Source organism: Paroedura picta, chromosome 7 (genome assembly GCF_049243985.1).
Source record: "Paroedura picta isolate Pp20150507F chromosome 7, Ppicta_v3.0, whole genome shotgun sequence".
Taxonomy (NCBI): domain Eukaryota; kingdom Metazoa; phylum Chordata; class Lepidosauria; order Squamata; family Gekkonidae; genus Paroedura; species Paroedura picta.
The window spans coordinates 74439168-74462859 of NC_135375.1; the positions used below are offsets into that span (position 1 = coordinate 74439168).

The window sequence follows — 23692 nt, forward strand, 5'->3', positions numbered from 1 at the left end:
TGGATTACTAGTGGAGCACTTCCTCACTGGTCTTGAGGAAAACATATAAGACCATTTTATTTCAGAGAGTTTTCTGTTTTTTCTAAAGGAGCAGTCAGAATATTTTTGCTGGTTTTTATGCCGGTGTTTAAATTGTATGTTTTGACTTAAGAAGAGCTTCTAGATGTGCTGTTTTTATCATCTGCCTGTCTTCTGTGTACCTTACAAAATATTTTGAATTCATGTTTTTGAAGAAAGTTGCTCTATTAGTATTCCAGACCAGTGGTCCCCAACCTGCGGGCCGTGGCCCGGTGCCGGGCCGCGAAGGCCATGGCGCCAGGTCGCAGCTCCCTCTCCCCGCCCCCCCTGCAGTAAAAAAGTTTCTTACTACGGGAAGCTTCTTACTACGGGAGGGCGGGGAGAGGGAATCAGGGCCGGGCCATGCCCGCGCATCGGGCTGCGCCCGCACGGGCCGCCCCTGCGCGAATGCGCCATGCGTTGCTGAAATGCGCCATGCGCGGCCCGCGGGGCCGAATGAGCCATGCGCGGCCCGCGGGGCACAGCCCAATGTGCGGGTGCGGACTGCAGGATGCGGCCCGATGCGCGGGCGCGGCCCGATGCCCTTCCGGTCCCCAGCCTCAGAAAGGTTGGGGACCACTGTTCCAGACAATCACCTTTCAGCCATACCTGTTAATGGCTAAATCTTTACAGATATAAACAGAGTTCCACGTGGGGAACAGTGCTTTTCTCCTCCTGTTATCATTCCCATGCCACTCTAGAATGGCACTGAATGCAGTGTAGAGGAGGCTGTAGTTGGATGGTGAAATTGGTGACAATCCCCCACAACTATAGATGTCCTCTGCATTTTCTAAATTCTCTTTAGATCCAATCCTAAATTTCCTTATGGTGTCATATTGCTTCTTTGTTATGAGCTTTAGCCCTAGTCTCTTCTTCCCTTAAGTCTCATGATGCTGCTTTAAGGCTATTTTGCATATACTGATGTTTTCAAACATATTATTGGGAAAAACTGCAGTGTATAGAACAGATGCCCTTAGGTTGGGTTCTCACAGAGGCCTTTTTTGCTTGATTGAAGCATAATAAAGAAGCAAGAAATTAGTCAATGATTGATCCTTTGAAATCCCACCTAGTTTCTGTTTTTGTGCTACAGAGTAACTGAACTACTATTTCCCCTTAATTTCTCCAAATCTGCAAGTTGCCTGTGGTTAGATAATATTCTTCCACAAAACATAATGGGGAAAGGTGAACTATAAATGAAAATAACAGAAAAGAACTCTCCAGGACATGGGATGAATATTTTAATAAGGCAGATGTACATAAAATTAACATACAACTCTAAATACTGTAATCAATATTCCAAATTGATTTGTCTACATAGGCTGGTATTTACATATATTGAATTTCACATATATACATCTTGTTTAAATATTTTAGACACATGTGGATGGCCTGTGGCCATAGAAGAAGGGCAGGTAGGTGGCAAGTAAAGACATTTTATTGCTCCCCAATCAGACATAGGTGAAAATTTATTTTCTAAGTCAGGCCTGTATCTTCTGCATCTGACAACTTGTGATCTCTAAATCAGTTTTATCTTACTGAGTTACTGATATGATCTTCTGTACTTCATGGCCATATTTCAGTTTTTAAAATAGAATGTTTAGTTTTACTTTGTATTTTGTATATTACACTGTTACAGTAGTGCCAAGAAAGTGAAATACTGCTTTGATGAAGTAATCTTATTCTTCCCCTCTCCTTGCTCTTGATTAATTTTGAGATGAATTTTTAAGTACTACTACATAAAACTGTGAGATGCAGAACTCCCTTTTGCCTTCAATAGTAAGCTTCTTCAATATTTTTTAAAAAATAAAGCCCAAGAATAAGTGATGTAAATACTTGCAATTCTAGGTTATTGTCTTCAAAACATTTATGATACTGTACTTAAATTTCCACTTTTATAATCTATACCATTGTATGATACATGCCTCTAGCAGGTTCTTGCAGTGCATACTGTAGACTAATACTCTTCAAAATAAAGAACTCTATATGTGAATGTCATACTTAGATTGGATTCCACCTTTTGATCTTACACTTTGCCCACAGAGGTTATCAACACTCTTAGCTTTTCAGTTTGTTCTGAGTAGTTTGGTTTTCTCTATGGTGCATCTAGGGGGGGACGGGACAGCAAAATCAAAACATTTTATGGAGCAGTGAGCGTCTTTCTATGATTTACTTTCAGATGTCAAGAGTCAATCAGGTTTGACTGTGATGAGAACTATCCAGGAAGTCCTCAGGCTCGTAGTTATTCCTCTCATCGTATGCTAAACTAGGACTGAAGACCTCCTAGCACTAACCAGAATTTTGGGATTCGTATCTTGGTTTTAAGCAAGAAACAAAACACAATATGCCCATTCATTTAATTTTCAGGAGTTTACGTGTCCTAATCTACATTTTTTGAGACAGCAGCATTTTTTTATAACAGTAATCTTTATTGCTTCTAACATGGACATTTCTTCTGTGAATTTCGGTGTAATTAAGATACAAATGTGGACCTGAATTGAAATTCCTTAATTTACAACCCTAAACTTACTTGTTGAGACTTTCCAATGATATTTTGAAGCCGTTTTTCTGAAATAAGAAAAAAAGATAGTTAATGAAATTATCTTTCTGTGTCCAGAAATACCTAGAAGTCTAAGTCAATATAAAATATCTCTGTGAGTTTCATGCTTTATCTGTAAATATATGGTCACAGTACAGAAAGCTCCTTGTAAATGTGCCCACATTTTAGTCAAAGCTCTCCACCGTTCAACAGTGCAAAAGGCCCATGGAAATCACCTGCATTTCAAAACTTGTAAGGAGTTAATGGGAGTCCACTTGCTTAAATTGCAGCCCTAGTGAGTCTAAACTGTACTTACTTCTAAGTAAGGATTACTTCTTCTAAGGATTACTTACTTCTATTTAGGATTATATTTGTAGTTTCATGGTATTCTGGATCATATCTTATGCCATGCTTGAAAATAAACACATAGAACTCTGGGATTTGATAATGGTTGGATATAATCAGGTTTCTATTAAAAATGCTTGTTATAATTTTGTAATTTTTTTGTTTGGTATTGCGGGTTGAGAATAGTTTTTAATTTTTATGTGGAATTATTTATTTATTTATTTAGATTTTTATACCGCCCTTCCCAACAGCTCTGGGTGGTTTACATAAAACATTTTGGAACATTTACATAGAACACTATCAAAATCAATATAACAGTATAACAATAACAACAACACACTAACTTGAACAACTAGAACAGCACTTCAACAATAACTTTGACACTCCTTCAGCAGGTTTGATCTTTCAGTCTGGGGGGGGGACGGGACCTGTAGATGTTATGGGTCAGTCGGCCCCACCAAATGCCTGGTGGAAGAGCACCTTTTTGCAGGTCCTGCAGAATTGTGGAAGTTCTGGCAGAGCCCTGATCTCTTCGGGGAGCTCATTCCACCAGGTGGGAGCCAGGACTTAAAAGGCCCTGGCCCTTGTTGCGGTCCGACGTGCCTCTTTAGGGCCAGGGATCCATAGTCAGTTGTAGGTGGCGGAGCGTAGAGCTCTTCTGGGGACATAGGCAGGGAGGCGGTCTCTCAGATACACTGGGCCCAGACCGTGTATGGCCTTAAAGGTGATTACCAAAACCTTAAACTTAATCCGGAATTGAACTGGGAGCCAGCCGAGTTCTTGGAGTACCGGCCGTATATGAGATCTCTGTATTATCTCTTATTTATGTAACCCGCTACGTGACTGTTTTGCCGACAGCAGTGGAAAATAAATACAACAAGCAAACAAATAAATAATGCTCAGTCAATATGAAAATTCTGCTTTTGTGGAAGTCTGTTTTGTGATGGAGATGCTCTTATAATCTTTGCTTCACGTGTTTTTTTCCAGGTACCCAGAGAGCGGTATTGTAGATATGACTGTTCGTAATCTACGACCACGAGCAAGAACTATTTTGAAATGGAACGAATTACGTGTGGGTGATATGGTAATGGTTAACTACAATGTGGAGAGTCCTGAAGAGAGAGGATTCTGGTTTGATGCAGAAATTACCTCTTTAAGGGAAATTTCAAGGACTAACAAAGAAATTTATGCCAAAATTATGTTGGGGTAAGATTTTGTTGATCTTTACAATCTGTTTATCAAAAAGATGGTTTCAGGTTTAAATGCAATGACTTTGCAGATTAAAAAATAGTGGGATTTTTAGTTTTCTCTTAGTTCTGTGTTCTTTGTTTCTAGAAGAAAAAATAGTGATTGGTTTACCACTTATACCTGGTGCCTAGGAGGAAACTGAATTTTCCTCTGGAATCCACTGAAGATCTTGTAAAAGAGCAAAACAGTATCAGACACTTGTTCTCCTTGCCTTTCATCAAGCACTGGGATGAGGGGGGATTTTCTGAATTCACACAGAAGCTAGATGAAGATCAGAATGGAGATGGAGAACCCGTGAATTTATCTTGGATAAAAGCTGAATAAAAGAAGAAAGAGATCCCAGAGTGGAACAATGTGATTTCAGACTACAGTTCACTGTGTCTTGTAAACAGCTGAAGGCCTCTTCTTTCTCCTCTGTGCTGGATCTTTCCCCTTTGAGTAACAAGCTGGTATCTAATGCAGGGCTCTGGGAGTTCTCTGCCTTAAATTCCTAGCAGTTGGAACTGGATAGGCCTACTTGTGAATAAAAATGGAATGTTAAAGCGCCCCCCCCCCAAAAAAACCCTCTTGATATCTAAAATTTCCAAATGGGTTCCCCCCCCCCCCCATTCACTTTGCTTTGTGAAAGAGCTGGGAATGTATATTCAAAAGGTAAGAATCAAAATTGATTCCTTTTTCCGAATTTTTATTTAAAGTTTTTAAATTCTTGGTTCTGCCTCTATATATTCAATTGCAGTCTAACAAAAAAAATAAGCTGATAAAACTTTTTCCACTGTTCTGTTGTTTCCCATGCAGTACAGCCAGCTTTCAGTTTATATCTAATGAATTTTGTTGAACATGAATATAGCAAAATTGAACTAAAATAACCAAGTGATCTATGTCATGAGCTTGCCAATAAGATATTTTCCACTGGGTTTAATTATTTTCCCTTTATTTAATCCTTGTAGCCTTGAGTATTTCATTACTGATCTTGAGGGAAGCTATTTGTAGCAAGTGTAGCAAGTGATCGTCTAAATAAGGATCTCTTGCCAGGGTCTTAAACTGTAATACTTCTGATTGTCTGGGGTTCAGTATTTTCGTTTCTACCAACTGTTTCAGTTTTATCTTGTCATCTTATTAGTTTGTGGCACTTGGATTCAGTAATTGAATGTTGGGTAAATTTACCTAGAATACTAGCTCTGTCTTTAAACTTTGTTTCAGAATTTAAAGATTATGAACTAAGGATGGAAATATACAAGAAATAAGGTTGCTGTGTAGAAGAGCTTTATGACTATTCCATATTTCATGGAACAAAGCTTCTACAATGCATTAGTGAATTCTCTCTTTTGGAATGGAGATGACCATCAGTCTTGTAAATTTCCTCCCATAGTGAAGAATTCTCACCTTGTATAGCATGCCTGCCTTCCAGTATCAATCATGTATGGGCTTCTAAATTGCAGCCTTCCTTAGTTCAACCAGGAAAGAGACATTTCCTGTGGTTTGATTTTAGAGCATCATTCAAGGACCTTGGGGCTTGGTTACCACTCCCATTCTTTAACACCTTAAAGCAAAAATCATGTAATACCCCTTATTAAGACTGACCAAAATGGTACAACATAGCTTGACAGCTTTTATGTTCTCTGGAATTCTTTATTTATTTATTAGATATTTATACCTCCCTCCCATATGGCTCAGGGCTGTTCACATCAAACATTGCAGGGGGAATACATAGAACAGTTTAAACATGTATCACAAGCATAAATAACATATCAACAATACTCCAACAATGGCTTCAAATAGAACAACAACTTGGACAAACCCCCTAGGGAGGTAAGGCTGCTTCAGGTCATGGAGGGGGTGTCTGGGGGAGGACCGGTGGGTGTTGTTGGGTTGGTCAGATTCAATTAAACGCCTGGTGGAGGAGCTCCCTTTTGCAGGCCCTGTAGAATTGTGGGAGTTCAGGCAGGGAGCTCATTCCACCAGGTGGGGGGCCAAGATAAAAAAAGCTCTGGCCCTTGTTGAGGACCAACGTGCTTCATCAGTCTGGAGGCTAATTTAAAAAGTAGGAGGACCTCTTAGCTATCCTGTGTAGAATGGGGTCCTGACATCAATGGGTTTGGGATGCTTGTGGTATCATTTTACTTCTTCCACGTAGGAATTGGAGTGTGGTGACATTTATCGTTATGAGTGTTCATGAATTGGAGCTCACTGCCTCTGATACAATGGGAAGGAAAAAAAGATATTTCAGAAAAGATTACAGAAGAGAAGAGGGATTAGTTGAGCAGAGAGAGACCTGATACAAGAAATCAGATAATTTTTTTTATTAGGAGACGAACTACTTGGGTAACTTAATGGATGATAGAAGAGGAACCTTGGCAATCTGGGATCAAGAAGGATGTGCCCCAGTTACCATCATATATCCCAATAATTAAGTGTGGCCCCATCAGTAGGTACTTAAATTCATGGATGGGGGCCTGCTGGTCCCCCCTCACACACCCTCTCCATGACCTGAAGCAGCCTGACCTCTCTGATGGTTGTCCAAGTTATCATTCTATTTGAAACCACTGTTGAATTATTATGTTACTAGGGGCAAAGCCCGTTGTCTCCAAGAATACAACGGGCGCTAGAGCTTGGCAGTGGGAAGAGGAAGGAGAGGAGTTGTCCAGTCTGTAAGGGCATGGGATTGTCATGTGTGTTGTGTGGGAGGTTGTGGTGGCATGGTGGCAAATGAGGCCATGGGTGTGGAGATATGGGTGTCGAGAACCTGTGGTGTGGAATGTTCGTTGATTGTGGGAGAGGACTGACCTTTGGGAATTGTGGTATAGTGGTTACAGATGAACTTTCCAGAGCCATGTCCTCAGATATGTGAAGGGAAAATCAGACTGGAGACTCTTCTTAGGGGAAGATTACATGGCAACCAATTCCCCCCAGTTCTGCGTCATTTCCCTTCTTGTGTGAATTAGGCCACATTCACCGAAATGCCCCTCTGCCCTAATACACATAGGGTAGTCACAGTCCACCCTGTTCCTTCTGTCTCCCATATTTTCACTGTTGGTAAAATGTTATGTGCCCACATGCTTCTTACATGGTTGCTCCTTAGAAGAACGGATTTTTGTACCCTATTGCTTACTACCCAAAGGAGTCTCAAAGCGTTTTACAAACACCTTTTCCATTTGTCTCTCCACAATAGTCAACCTGTGAGGTATGTAGGGTTGTGAGAGATCTGAGAGAACTGGGAATGGGCCGCAGTGACCCAGCAGGTCTCAGGTGTCTCAAAGCATTTTCTAATCGTCTTCCCCTTCTCTCCCCATAGCAGACTCCCCATGAGGGAGATGGGGTAGCGAGCCTCACAGGGAAGGTGGCAACCCTAAGAGGAAGACTGTCTGTGCACAGCAGTCTTGACCTTAGTAAGGTTTTTAATACTGTTTTTTTATTTGCCAGGCCAAGTTTATTTGCCAGTTACTATTTCAGTTACGATGTGTCTCCAGACATTTACTTGTTCTCTATTTAGTTTCAGGCTGTAAATATTTATTTAGATCTTCCTGCACTTTCCAGACTCACAGGACTGATGCTGGTCTGCCTGTCTGCGCCCCAGAATACAAACAGTTGCTGATAAGGGCTGGCCATAACCCATAGGCCAGGAGGGACACTCCTGCACCACTCCCTACCAACTGCAGGCAAAAATGGCTCATTTGAAGGCTGGACTCTGAGGCATTGTACGATTTTGAAGTCCCACCTCCAAACCTCCAGGAATATTTCCAACCCAGGGGTAGCCAACCTAAAGGTGTGGCCTGGAGAGCTCCTGGAATTACAGCTCACCTGCAGAGTATAAAGATCAGCTCCCCAGGCAGAAAGGGCTAATTTGGAGAGGGTTGTGGTAGAGAAGAAACATTTAAGGCTTCCCACACAGGTTGTTGTTGAATTGAAAGACTTGAGGCCTACTGCACAGGGTTGTTGTGCAGATGAAACAGGAGACAAAAGAGCCAGCTTCCTCTGCAGAATAATGCTGTGCAGTGACCTCAAATCTGCAGAGAGTTGCAAAGAAGAAAGACACATGTCTTGGCTGTGTCTAACCTCCGGGCAGAGCAGTATTTTAAGTGAGAAGGGGCTTTTCTGTAGCCTCCCTGTCAGGCAACTGTTTGGCAGAAGGGGAAAGACCCCCCCTCAAAAGGAAGGCCCTCAGACTCCCCTGCGTTGCTCTTGGAAAGGCCTCCCTCCCCTCAGTCAGGGCCTGTCAGAGGCTCCTTCGCAGCAGGCCTGAAGGGGGGGGGGAGGAAGCGCACTCTGCAGCCTCCTGCCAGCTCTGTCAGGGTTCTGAGGCAATTTGCAGTTGGACTTGACAGTTAGGACAGCCTTGGGGCTAAAAGGGCTGGCACAGCCTCTGTTCTCATCCCCCTTGGCAGCCCTACTGACCTCCTCTCCCTTTGGTGGTCAGGAGCAGAGTGGCAGCCAGACTGGGCTGGGTGAATGGAATTTTGGTCTGTCCCGGTGAGGGGCCAATAGGAAGGCACTTTGTGCGCCTCCCCATTGGCTGCTTGGCCCTGGATGGGCCCTCTGAGTTTTTATCCTGGACAGGGCCTGCCCTAACTCCTCCCCAGGTGGCCTTACTCTTTTATTTAATAGGACCCTGTCCTATTTAAAGATTTATGACTGTATTATGTATTTAATACATAATGTTCTATGTATTCCCCCTGCAATGATTTCTGTGAACTGCCCTGAGTAATATCTAATAAATAAATAAAAGGGAGGTTCCTACAATCGCTCAAAACAGAAAACATTTTTCTACAGCTACAGAGAATTTCCACTCATGCAACACTGTGGACTGGTTCTGGACAGGAGAGGAGGAGCAACCACTGCCATTAGCATAGTATGAGTGGGTTGTGGGAACCACTATTGCTTCCTACCTGGAGAGAAAGTGTATGAGAGTTAGAAAATGAGAGAAAGGTGGGTTAAGAGAGAGGGGAGGAAGCAAAGGACTGGGGAAATGGTATGGCTAGTCCTGCAGATTTCTTGCTGTTAAAAGTATAATACCTTTAGCTGAATAGCTTTAGCACTGGCTTTTCCCAGACTGTGGGAACTGTACCCTGGTCTCAAAGAGTCATTTTTTTGCCTCCATTATAGATTTGGCTAATTTCCCTGTAGACAAGTGGAATAAGGACAGGCAAGCATTAAGTATTTTAGTGGTATGACTTGCCTTTCCAAGGGTGTAGTCTACATTCTTAGTTAGTGCAAATTGATGTTTCTAACAAAATAGAAAAAGCCAAGAGGTATCATGAACCCTGTCTCTTATTAATATAAATTTGACACTGAAAGTGGATGGGATAATATAATCATAGTAGGCATTGAACCAGGAGAAAAGATGGAATATAAAAGTTTTAATACATAATGAAATTAATATTAGAATAGACTAATATTAGAATGGAGTGATCCAACTTGGTTTTGACTACTTAAAATACCTATGGTAAATGGCTCTGTGTGAAAGCAGTAATGACAGGTTAGATTTTTTGTCACCATCACTGCTACAGATAGTCTGTAAGAAGAGTTTTAGCTTGTGTTGAGGTAGATTGTCAGCAGTGTTCTTTCAACCTATGTCCCCATTGTTTTAGGCACAGTGTTCCGAACCAAGGCTGCTCTCTCACAGGAAACAAGATAAACTGAGACACTCTTCTTAGAAAATAGTTTAGAGTAGTTTTGTGACTTAGAGGGTACATCTGGAAGCTTCATGATACAACATCTGAAAAATGACTGGCCTAGGATACATATAGATACCCCACTGCCCCCATCAATGTTTCAATTTCCTGTCATTTGCTATTCCTACAGCAGAAGGGTTTTTATCTTCAAAGGACAATCAGAATAAAGCAAAAGCTACAGTTTTTACACCGAATGGTCAAAAGGCAGCCAGAGCTATTCTCTAGAGTTACAACATGCCAGACAAGAGATAGCATCAAGAAATACATGCTTCTTTCCTGGGAACAGACTATGTGGAGGCTGAGAGCCCAGTGAGAAAGTGGGGATGGGGGCAGTCAAATGGGAGAATAGGAAGACAGGACATGGGATTGAGGGTTTCTGGGACTTTGGTTTACCTATTGCTAGAGTACATGATATATAGAGTGAGGGACAACATGACACACACCACCTAGTAAACCAAAGGGCTGATTGGATTTGACCCAGTGGAAGGTGGCACCAAAGTACCATCTTTTCATTTGCTCAGACCACTTTTCCATTACTGGGATTAATGTGAGCTCTCAAAGGATCACCAGCCATGACTGTAATACATTTCTCAGAGCTATCAGGAAACAAACCTAACTGATGCCTCAGTTCTGTGGCATTCCAATACATTTATCAGGCTTACCCCAGCCAAGTAATGATCTATGATGAAAAGATATGTTAACGTCCTCCAGTCCAAGATTTACTTATAAAGAGTTTAGCTTTGCTGTTTGTGTGGCACCATAACATACTATCAAGCAGAAATGCTGAGAACCACCACAGGCCCACAAAGATTCCATCTGTCTCCCTGATCTAACCTAAATATCTTAACAAAATAAATCACTTGGCTGTTACAATACATCTTCTGTAATAATCAAAGTATCCATGTGTTCATCTACCTGTCCATTTTTGGCAGACAAATCTCAAGATTGTTCTAGGATAAAAAAGAGACGAATCATAGAATAATAGAATTGGAAGCGACTTCCTAGGTCATCTAGTCCAGCCCCCTGCACTATGCAGGACACTCCCAACCCTATCACTCATCCACTGTAACCTTGCACCCCCTTGAACCTTCACAGAATAAGCCTCTCCGTTAGATGGCTATCCAGCCTCTGTTTAAAAATTTCCAAAGATGGAAAACCCACCACCTCCTGAGGAAGCCTATTCCACTGAGAAACTGCTCTGTCAGTAACTTCCAGATGTTTAGACAGAATTTATTTTGAATTAATAATTTCATTCCATTGGTTCTGGTCCATCCCTCCAGGGCAAAGAAGAACAACTCTGCTCCATCCTCTACATGGCAGCCTTTTAAATACTTGAAGATGGTTATTAGATCTCCTCTCAGTCGTCTCCTCTCCAGGCTAAACAGACCAAGCGCCCCCAACCTTTCTTCATATGTCTTGGTCTCCAAACCCCTCACCATGTTTGTTGCCCTCCTCTGGACACACTCCAATTTGTGTACATTTCTCTTCAAATGTGGTGCCCAAAACTGAACACAGTACTCCAAGTGAGGCCAAGCCACAGCAGAGTAAAGTGGTACCATCACCTCCTGTGATCTGGACACAATACTCTGTTTGATACAGTCCCAAATCCCATTTGCCTTTTTAGCCACCAAGTCATACTGCTGACTTATGTTCATATCATCTACTAAGATTCCTAGATCATTTTCAGACATACAACTCCCAAGACTCCCCCATCCTATATGGGTGTATATGATTTTTCCTACCAAAATGTAGAACTTTACATTTGTCCTGGCAAATAGATGGGGAAGAAATGGAGATAGTGACAGATTTTATTTTCCTGGGCTCCAAGATCACTGCAGAGGGGATTGCAGCAAAGAAATTAAAAGACGCTTCCTCCTAGGGAGGAAAGCTATGGCAAATCTAGACAGCATCCTAAAAAGCAGAGATCACCCTGCCAACGAAAGTGTGTCTTGTCAAGGCTATGATCTTTACAGTTGCAATGTATGGCTGTGAAAGTTGGACCATAAGGAAGGCTGAGCATCAGAGAATTGAGGCTTTTGAACTCTGGTGCTGGAGAAGACTCTTGTGAGTCCCTTGGACTGCAAGGCGAACAAACTGGTCAGTCCTAGAGGAGATCAGCCCTGACTGTTCTTTAGAAAGCCAGATCCTGAAGATGAAACTCAAATATTTTGGCCACCTCATGAGAAAGAAGGACTCCCGGGAGAAGAGCCTAATGCTGGGAACAATTGAGGGCTAAAGAAGAAGGGGACGACAGAGAATGAGGTAGCTGGATGGAGTTACTGAAGCAGTCAGTGCGAGCTTAAACGGACTCCGGGGAATGGTAGAGGACAGGAAAGCCTGGAGGATCATTATCCATGGGGTAGCGATGGGTCAGACACAACTTCGCAACTAACAATAACAACATTTGTCCTTATTGAATTTCATTTTATTCAGTTTAGCCCACTTCTTGAGCCTGTCAAGATCATCCTGTATTCTGATTCTGTCTTCTGTTGTGTTTGCCACCCCTCCCAGTTTAGTATCATCTGCAGATTTAATAACTACCCCCTCTAATCCCTCATCTAGAACAGTGGTTCCTAACCTTTTTATCACCGGGGACCACTCAACACCTTTTACTGAGGACCGGTGGGGGGGTAGTTTGCTCCTCTACTCTCAACCACTGCCCTAGCACTCTGATCGCTATGGTAATGTTTAAACATCCCTTCAAAATAAGATACAGACACACCACAACAATGAAGTGTGTTGTAAAGGGCTGTGGGGATGAAGTAAAGGGTCGGGGGGGGGAGAGAAGGCGTCCTTCGGGGCCCACCTCCAATTAGTCGGACCACATGTGGTCCGCGGCCCACAGGTTGGGGATCACTAATCTAGAACATTTATAAATATGTTGAACAACACAGGCCCCAGGACAGATCCCTGGGGCACTCCACTTGTCACTCTTCTCCAAGAGGCTGCTGAACCATTAACAAGCACCCTTTGGGTATGATCTGTCTACCAATTATCGATCCACATGACAGAATTAGGATCCATACCGCATTTTACCAATGTAAGCTGTTTTGAGTTTCCCTTGGGGAGGAAAGGGGAATATAAATAAATTGCATAAATAAGTTCTAACATCTCTTGTTACCTATTCTCTTGTAAATCAATACGTTCTAGCATCATTTGCTACTACTGAAGCAGAGTAACAGTTATTATCATGCTGGTTTAGGATAGAGAGAGGAAATGAAGTATCCTTTTTCTATTTTGATAGATTATGGAGAAATATTAACTTCCCCTTCTGTTCATAATATTAACAATTGTTTGCTGCTTTACTATTATTAAATCTATGTAGTAGATGAGAAAGAATTGAGACCAAGATTGAAAGGGAGAGGTATGTGATTAGAAATGGGTAGTAGAGGAATAGCAGGTCGTGAAAGGAAGATAGCAAAGGAAGGGAAAAGTGTGGGAAAGAGAGAAATTAAGGAAAATAATTTTAAAAATTATTACCATACATTAATGAGCCTATCTCTTTGCATGATCTGGCTGTGCAGGAGTTGGATGAAAGTAGGAGACTACATCAGTTGGAACTCACTGTCTCTGATACAATAGGAAGAAATAAAATCTTTATTTCAGAAAAGAAGATTACTGAAGAGAAGTGGGGAAGAGGAATGAGTTGAGCAGAGAGAGACCTGGTACATTAAATTGGATAAGATTCTTTATGAGAAGACTTGAACTGCTTGGGAGGCTGCATAGGCCAGCCAGGATGATTAAGGGGTTGGAACACTTTTCTGTAAAGAAATTCTAAAGAGTGTGTGCCTTTTTAGCTGAATAAAAGATGCTGGGGGAGGATAAAGACTTATGAAATTATACATGAGATAGCTAAAGTGGATAGTAGAACTCAGAGGCACCCAATGAAGTTGGTGGGCAATAGATTCATGACAGAAAGTATTTTTCCCCCTCAATGAATTATAACACAGTGGGATTTGCTGCCTCTGGATGGTGTGCTGTCCACTAGCATAGATAGTATTAGAAGAAAAAGAGTTGGTTCTTATATGCCACTTTTCTCTATCCAAAGGAATCTCAAACCGGCTTACAGCCGCCTTCCCTTTCCTCTCCCCACAACAGATACCCTGTGTGGTAGATAAGGCTGAGAGAGCTGTGATATTACTGCTTGGGCAGAACATTTTTATCAGTGCTGTGGCGAGCCCAAGGTCACGCAGCTGGTTGCATGTGGAGGACGAGCAGGGAACCAAACCTGGCTTGCCAGATTAGACCACTACACCTGCCTGGCTGGCTCTTGTAGCTTTCAAATGAGAGCAGGCATTTTAGGGTAATCTCCATATACGGAGGAAGTAAATTTCTGAATAGAAAGTTCTAGGAGACAGGCTCAGGAGGCAGCTTTGGCTTTCATGTCCTGTTATTTATTGCTCAAGACCAGTGGTTGTCCACTGTGTGAAACAGGATACTAGACTAGACAGACCACTGATCTGATCCAGCCGGACACCTCATGTTCATTTGTAAGTCCTGTTGATTTCAATATGTATATGTGAGAGAGATGTTTACCTTTCCTATTGAAATCAATGAGACTTGAACATACTTAATGTTCTCTAACTTATTTTATGTCATATTTTACATGTTGAATATTGTTGATAAACGTAAGCTTAGTATGATTTTGATCCCTTCTTTACTGCTGCTTATATCAGGCTATTTATATACTTTGTCTTACTGCGTATTTTTAAAAATAATTTCATTGTGGATGTCCTTGGCCATCATGGCTCAAATAGCAATATAAAAAGGAATTAAATACCCTATAACCAACTTTTCTGCTGGATATGTTTCAGGTAAATTTAAAATTTGTTTCACTTTATTAGAAATTTTAAAAATTGAGATGGAATTTTGAGTGAGCTAATAAATAGTTTCATAGTTACTGTCTGAAGAGAACTGCTTGTTGTTCAGTTTTGAATGCAGACTATGCTCAATCCATGATTCTTCTTTTTATGAAATACAGTTCATATAGCCAATATTTGTGGTATAGTGGGTGCATTCGTGTAGCCAGCTTTATAATCAAAGTTTGAGATATATTGAGCTAAAATATTTTCTGTTTTACTTTTCAGAGGGCCAGAAAATATAATAAATGATTGCAAACTACTTTTTATAGAGGAAATATACAAGATTGAGAAGCCAGGAGCTTATCCTTTGACATTTGCAGATGGAGAGTTCAAAAGTAGGCAATTTTTTGTATCATGTGAAAGAATGTCTTTGTATTTAAGGTATTCCCACTGGAGGCTTGGTGTGGCTTTAAAAAGGCAGAAAAATGTAAATTTAGACTAACAAAACCCAAAGACATTCCAACTCCTGGACCAGAACTGGATCTACTGATCCCTCTCAGTCAGGGCTGCTGGCTGTGAGCCAGGGAACTGTTGCCTTCTGGCTTTAGCCACATACAGGCTAATCATTTGCAGCAGAGGAACATAAACTCTTTGTTATGTGGCAAACTAAAATAATAAATTAATACTTTGTATGAAAATTTGGACAACTATTTTTTGTCCTCCATAGCCTTATATAAATTGAATTTGTGATATCAGGTATCTCTTTTGACATTTTTACTTAAAATGGTCTTAAGATTTATTTTGCTCTCTACCCCTTTTCTGTATTTATTCTCATCATTATAACAAGTAGCATTATTTATGGGGATGCCATTACAATCCTCCCCTGCTCCTGTGTGGCTTTTCCATACAATTCACTACTCCTCTCTCACAGATGCTGTTTCACTGTATTTCCTGTTTAAACCTTGGTGCACCTCTGCTGTTTCTGTCTTCTATACATCTATAATTCATGTATCAAAAAGAGTTACTGAAATAGACTGTATTAAAATAGCAGGAAAAATTGATTTTCAAATCTCACAGCATACCCATATTCCAGTCAGACCAACAGCAGAAATAAGACAATTCCAATCTCTTAAAATATCTAAGGATCAGTTTCTTCCAAAGAGAAGTTCTAACTGTAAATATATGTGGTCCAAAATCCTGGACATGGTGCATCTCTGGATAACAGTGTGAACAGTCACTCCACATAGGCAGGCCCACAGAGTCTACATCCTTAGCAATGTCATTGTTATTCTTCTACAATTACATTTAATGTTGGATTATTTATTTTGCATTCTGCAAAAAAGATACAGGTAAACAGACCTGTATTGCATTAAATATATGGGAAAAACTAAACCCAAGTTTGTTATTAAGCCTTTGCTTTTGTAGTAATGGTTCCTAAACAGAAGCTTAACATTTTCCAGTTGTAGTATATTCTGGTATTCTCATCAGTGGAGTAATATACAAAATATATATTTTATACAACTTGACTTGAAAACACCTATAGATAAGTCATCATGCACAATTGTAGGTAAGACCTCTCAGCAATAGGAAAGATCATCTCATTTTGCTTTTCAGGAAAGAGCGGCCCTGAATGCAAGCATTGTCGAGCTGATCCAGACAAAGAATGTCGATTTTGCTCCTGTTACTTGTGTGGGGGTAAACAGGATGCCCATATGCAGCTTCTCTGTGATGAGTGTAACATGGCCTACCATATATATTGCCTGAATCCACCCTTAAGCAAGATACCTGAAGATGAAGACTGGTAAGTCTTCATATTATTTTAATTAATTATTGTATTTTATTATTTTTAATAATTATTGTATGTTATCCATATCCATAGTTCCTCTATATATTTGTGAAACAGCCGGGGGGGGGGGGGGGTGGAACGTGTCTGGCTTTCCAAGTTGGAATAGGGCCTGCCCTTGCAGCTCCCACTCTCCGTCACTGGACTCTAGCCTCTTTGCTCTCAAACGTGCCTTAGTGCCTGGAGCCAGCAGCAGGTAAGGGGAGAGAGTCCTGGACAAAGGGTCGTGGTGGAGGGCCTGCTAAGCAGATCCTCCCGACCTGCTGACTGTCTGCTAAGGAGCTTTGTCCCGGGCCTGCTAACGAGCTGGCCAACTCCTGCCCGCTCCACTTGATCCGGCTGTGAGCTGCAGCCCAAAGCCACCTTAAGTTACCTGGCCGCAGGGGACCGTTTCAAGGCCCATTCTTTGGAATGGGCTTGAAGCTAGTTTTTAATAATTTTTCACTATGTAGGGTTGCAGAGAGACTGTACTTATTTTCCTTACAGAATTATAAGACTTTCTGATTAATTTTAAAAGTGATTTATCTTTAATGTAATCGGCCTGTCCATTTCCAAAAAAAGAAATGCTGTTTTAATGGAACATGCCCTTTTGGGTGCAATGGAGAAAGAATTTGTGATTTAATTAATCAATTGAGACCTAATGGATACTGGTAAAGTACATATGTCTGAATGTTGAGATGTTGCTCCTGTTCATATCTGCCACTGAATTACAGAATGAGGTGAGTTTTTGCAGATAGATTTACGTATGGAAAGGACTTGTTATTTGTATGCTGGACTGATGGGTCTACCTGTGAGTATGCTGGTAAGAGCCAGCTTGGTGTAGTGGTTAAGAGCAACAGCCTCTAATGTGGAGAACTGGGTTTGATTCCCCACTCCTCTAAATGCAGCCAGCTGGGTGACCTTGGGCCAATCACAATTCTCTCTCAGCCTCACCTATCTCATATGGTGTCTGTTGTGGGCAGAGGATGGGTAGGCAGTTGTAAGCTATTTTGAGACTCATTCAGGGAATAAAAAGCAGGGTACAAAACAGCTCTTCTTCTAAATCTCCTTGCAAGTTGGTGCATTGCAGTGTCATGTCAGACAGCAGGTTCATTGTCTTATTTTCTCCCTTATTGCCTGTGAATCTGCAGTTTACCGTCATGTCTTCTGTGCCTTCTCATGTGGGGACTGCCTCAGTGCAACCTTGCTGCAGAAGAAAAACTCCATAGGCTTCTTGAAAGATCCTGTGATGAGTGCTCCCCCTCCATTCTGTCAGAGTTAAAAACTTTTTCTCATCCACTGGATCATGGAGTGAAGGGGGAGGGAGCACTCTTTACTCAATACTCTTTCTGCTACTGTAGCGAGAGAACATACCATAAGCCTCTTCTGAGGGAATTTTTTCCAGCAGTTGAAAGTGGCTTATTGTGAAGAATCTTAAATTGATTTCTTAAGATCTGCTTAAAGAGTACCAATCCTGTGGCATTAGGATAGCTTATGTGTTTGGAGGAAGGGTACAATACAGGTGCCTGCCAGGTGTGCTGACTTTTCACTCACAAAATGCAGAATAGTGTTGGAAGCACACTTACCTGGGGCCCCTCCCATTCCTACCCTCTCCAGGTGCCTCACTGGCCACTTTTTTGGGGGGGAAGAGGTTGATATGACTATATATGTTCATATTGTATGATAAATATTTAATTTTTAAAAGCCATTGCAATTAATTAACTCCCACTCATTTGGGAAACCCTTCTAGGACTATCAAGAAACCCTGCCTTATGGGCCTGCCTACAAAGGACAGATCCCTGTCGTGACTAGTTACCAAATCCACATTCAGTGACAGGCTTTCTTTTTCTGCTTAACAATGCAATACAATAACTATTGATGAAATTTATTTATTTTTAATAATAATTGGGTTTATAGACCACCCCACAATTAAAACATCAATAAAAGCATCAATAATATCATATCCAGTACTTAAAAATACCCATGAAGAGCACCAAGAGGACCTCCACAAACGGAGAATGGCTGATAATATGGCTGGTGAAGTTCAGTGTTGGTAAGTGTAAGGTGATGAACAATGAGACAAAAAAATTCCAGCTTCAAGTATAGGCTAATAGAGTCTGAACATGCTTAGACTAAGAGGGAAAAAGATCTTGGGATTGTAATAGATAGCTCAATGAAAGTGTCAATCCAGTGTGTTGCAGTGGTGAAGCATAATCACTCTATGTTAGTGATTATTAGGGAAGGATTTGAGAATAAAATGGTCAATATTGTAATGCCCCAGTATAGATCTATAATCTGGCCTCATTTGGAATACTGTGTACAATTTTGGTCCCTGTATCTCCAGACCTGGGAAAAGTATTCAGGAAGGCATCCAAGATAACTAGGGGTTAGGAGCACCTTCCCTATGAGAAAAGGATGAAGAATTTGGGATGTTTCATTTTAGAAAAGAGATGATTAAAGGGGTTTATCCTCTGTATCACAGAGCCAGGAGGCAACATCAAGGGAAGCCCTCGGCCTCTATGTCCTTTTGTTGGCCATCTAGAGGAATTGGTTGGCCACTGTGTGAGACAGGATGCTTGACTAGATGGAATTCTAGTCTGATCCAACAGGGCTTTTCTTATGTTTTTGTTTTCTTCCATGTGCGACTGCACAGAATACACAGAGATGAAAACATGGTTGCGTTTACCTGTAACTGATGCTCAAGTGTCTTCTGTGCAAGCACACATCCCTCCCTTCTTTCCCTACTGTGGACTGGCACAGCCATGCTGTGTTCTGTGCTCTACAGTGGCAAAAGGAGAACTGAGGGAAGAATGTTTCCTCTCCCTTATATGACCAAATGGGCAGGAAAAGTTTTCCAGCTGTGACAGAAGGGAGGGGGAGCACACATCAGAGGAGTTTTCTAGAAGCTTGTGGAGTTTTTTTTTCATTCCATAGCAGTCGTGCACAAGCAATCCACATGTGTGCCTGCACAGAAGACACTCAGACCGTTTACGCATTGGGCTGCAGGCTGGAGTTTTAGTTGTGGCAGGTTGCTCCACTTCTTCCTGCACCCACATGGGGCAGCATTTGGCCCGGTGTGCCTCATCCACCCCCGATTTGTGCTCCTGCACGGGAGCTGGGGCAGTGAAGTTCCCAGTGCATAAACAGTCTCAGTGAACATGAGTTACAGGTAAGTGCAACCATATTTTCTTTGCCAATTAAAATAGTACAGCCACTATAAGTTATACAAATGATGTTATTTTGCATATATTTCCTCTGCTAGTTATGTGGAGATGCTTGGAGCTGAGCACTGAAGCCCCTCCTTTGGTCATGGGAAATATTTTTCTGCAGTGATTTGAAGAAGAGTATATTATTTGAATGTGTACACAAAGTCAGAAGCATGAGATCAAAGAAAGCCTTGGAACTTGGAAGAGGCACTGAAGGAGAAACTAGCAGACACCACTGATGTGTATGAATTGGGTTGCAAAAATAGTTCTAGTCACCTCATCAGTGATCTTCAGGCTCAATTGTTATACAGGAGTAATTAATGTAAATATATATATATATATTTTCAGGTATTGTCCTTCCTGTAAAAATGATTCCAATGAAGTTGTAAAAGCTGGAGAAAAACTCAAACAGAGTAAAAAGAAAGCAAAGATGCCATCTGCCTGCACTGACAGCCAGCGGGACTGGGGCAAGGTAACCACTAGAAACCAGCTGTATGCTGTATATGTTTGTGTTCCTTAAAAACACAATTCTTTAAATACTTTATGTACACTAGGAACACATATAATGGGGATGTTTAAGGATTGCATGTAACCATGTAAGAATATACAAATAGCAATTATGAATTTCACATTTCCATATGAATAAAAAGAAGCTTTGGAATCAATGGGCTCAGCTCACATGCTAGTCCTTGAATTGTACTTACCACAGTTTAAAATTGAAATAATGGCTTGCTTTTTAAATGAACATGCTTATTTATGTATTTAGAAGATTTTAATGCCGTCTGTCCAGGAAACTTGTACAAGACCACACTTTTTTCTACCTTGTACCCATCTTCTCAAATGCTTGTGACTTAGGGGTGTGTAATTCTTTTCTTTGTATTTTTTGTTTTGAGGCTATTGGACCCCAAAACATTTCTGGATTCCTGGAAAAACTTGGCTCCTAATACCAGCAGGGTATTTGGATCCTGAATATTTCAGAAATCTTTCATTTTGTGGGTCCCATAGACCAAAAAAGAAAAATTGAGAGGAAAAAAAGTCCAAAAACCAGTTGAGAGGAGGCTCAGCTGGAAGTCTTGGGTAGTCCCATTAAACTGTATTGCCCAAGAGAGTCCCAGCTGAGCTGCAGGGAGAACTCTTGGATCAGCTGCTTTGCAGGTTCTTTTGGGCAGTCCAGTTTAAACCACACTGTCCAAGAGAGCCCCAGCTGAGACATGAGGGGAGTTCTTCACATGGGCTCTTTTTGGCAGGCCATTTTAAACTGAACTGCTCAAGATTGCCTCAGCTGAGTTAGAGAGGAGAGTGGTCCCTCTTCCCCAATTGCAAGCTGTCTTCTGCAGTCCTTTTAAACACTCCATTTAAAGGTACTGCACAACAAAACCTGGAAATAGATGAGGAGCAGGAGCAATCTACTGTAGCCTGTTAGCTGTTTTTCAGGGTTTCCAGTAATTCCTGAATATATCTGGAAGTTTTCAAGAATTTTTTTGAGTACTCCCGAAAAATCATAGATGCGTTTAACATGCTGAAATATACCTGAAAAATACCAGTGAAGTGTTTTGCAGGTATATTTTCAAATTGGGTAGGTCTAAATGCACACTTCTACTTGGGATGGTGTTGTATTTTGCCCAGCTGGTGATGCTGTGGGTAGTGCCACATTATCACTGGTGTCTGTTACCTGCGGTATAGGCTAGCTATTTATTTGTAGTATGCTTTTTTCAAGGGAATGGTCAATTACACATAGTGGGTTAATACAGTCAACATGAGACATTCAGTAAACAATGCATTAGGATTATAGAAGTGTAGAACCGACCATAACTCTGAAAGATATTGCTGAAGCATAGTATAAGTATTATAACAACACATTAAGTAGTGTAAAATTGCAGAACATGATATTGTATACGCAGCAGTATAGACTGTAGTCCCTGATCATTTATCCAAGTACATAAATTTGGGAACCATTTTGTACAATCCTATTTGTGCAAAAAAACCATGAAGAGCTTTATATGTAATGTTGAAATGGACAGTAAAATAGTAAGGTTCCAAGTGTTGAAGTAATAGCAAGTAAGTGAAGGGTTAAAATTCCTCACTAAAAGAGAGAGCTTGAGAAACAAGTAGCTCCAAGTGCTCTGTTCAACAACTTAAGAGGAAATTGATACAGTAGCTATGTGCAGGAGGGAATTTATTCTGATTCTGGTTCAGAGAGAGAGAGCCTTCTGACAGAATTTGTCTGTGCCTTAGCTGAACATGTGCTTTGAGGAGAAAGTTAAAGAAAAGTATCTTTACTAAAAGCTGCAAACTGAACTACACAGCGTCTGGAAAACTGGAACAGTTATTTTGTCAGAGGGAATTGGCAGTGAGGTTGTGCTTCCAATTTAGGCCAAAGAAAAGACAGAATTTTTCTAGGAAGAGAAAGAGGATGATATCAGGTATGAGGATTTCCTTATAATTGTGGAAGAGAAAGCTTGCTTCAGACTCTTCAGAAGTCAGAAGGATACTGGTACTTCTAGGAAGGGGAAGTAGAGGTACTAGCAGTAGATACCTGCCTAATAGAAACCAGGGGGATTCAGAGGAACTCATAAAGCCAAAAGAAAAACATATTTTGGGTGAACACAGTAACTAAAAGAAATCTTAAAAACTAAAGAAAAATGTGAAAATCTATCAGAAGCCTGTAACAAAGAACTTCAAACTGTATTGTTGCTGATTTGTATGTCAAAACTTTGATTCCTCATTCCAACAACTTTCCTTCTATTAAAATAAAATCTTATGTTTGTTAGTTGTTACCACTGCCTCAGTGCCAAAGAAGCCTTAAAACAAACACAAACAAACAAATAAATAAAAGGTTAAAGTAAAGAGGCTCTTACACCTTCCCAAAAAGTTCCAGGGTTGAATAAAGCCAAAAGATCTGTAAGTTATAGTGTGTAAGAGCTTCATTTTATAATAAAGAAACCCCATTACAAGAACAGCAGTCTCTGAGGGGACAACAATTTTATTTTGGAGGGAAAATTTACCTCAGGTTGGAGGAAGAGTGTGATGGTTTATCATAGATGTCCACGACTGGTCAAGACTCCTGATCCTCCTCTCCAATTATGGTGATCAGTTTACCCTTAAGCAACCAATATGCAATTTCTGCTAAGTGCCATTTTGCCTGTTGGCTTAGCCATATATTTTTAGAGTCTTGGGCACTAGCATCTCAATTATGCAAATCTTTCCCCTAACCGTCACTCTCCACCCTAGTTTTGTATAGCATCAATTTTCTGCATACTTTTTAGAATCTCAGCAATCTCACCTAGTAGCAAACATACACTAGGATTTTGGTGAAATATCTGGTCCAAAAATAAGGATTTAGTAGTTTATATCTGCAACTCTAGACAACCCAGAGTATAAGATCCTGACATAAATGTTCTTGCATATTTGGCATTTCAGGGATCTTTTCAAAGTAATATTTCTTGTGGCTGTAGAGCACTTCTGCATACTCAATTGCATTCTGTATGAACTCTTCTTGACAAGAAGTGTCCTGAGGATATTGGATAGAATTTGTGATAGAAACTTGCAGATGAATTGATCCAAATTAAGTTTGTTCATTATTAGTATGTTTCAAAAGAGCGCATTTTGCTTATCATCTTTTATTTTATTCATTTAATTCATCTATGCCCTGCCTTTTTCCCCATTGGGGACACAAAATGGCTTACATTGTTCTCCTCTGTTTTATCCTCACAGCAACCCTGTGAGGTAGATTAGGCTGAAAGAATGTGACTGGCTCCAGATCAACCAGCAGTCTTCCATGGCGGAGTGGGATTTGAACACGGGTCCCCCCAGATCCTACACCAGCACTCTGATCACTGCACCATGCTGTCTCTTTTTTGATGTTTTGTTGGGAATTGCTCTGAGTGGGAAGAGATATGGGGGAAGACCTCACAGTATGAGAAGATCTGGGCTATGCGTTTAATTGAGCTAGGAAGAGAGCATTCTTAGGAACCATGGACAAGAACTGCTTGTGTGCATTCATTTTC

At 41.0% G+C, this 23692-nt stretch overlaps 1 protein-coding gene across 2 annotated transcripts in view; it reads left to right on the forward strand.

Moving 5' to 3' along the window:
- UHRF2 (ubiquitin like with PHD and ring finger domains 2) overlaps window positions 1–23692 on the forward strand; it is a 75951-nt gene that overhangs the window by 26899 nt on the left and 25360 nt on the right. For both annotated transcript variants that reach the window (XM_077344963.1, XM_077344962.1), the window contains exons 4-7: window positions 3926–4144; window positions 14943–15052; window positions 16272–16458; window positions 20034–20157. In XM_077344963.1, the coding sequence (XP_077201078.1) occupies window positions 3926–4144; window positions 14943–15052; window positions 16272–16458; window positions 20034–20157 (640 nt within the window). The remainder of the gene's footprint in view (window positions 1–3925; window positions 4145–14942; window positions 15053–16271; window positions 16459–20033; window positions 20158–23692) is intronic.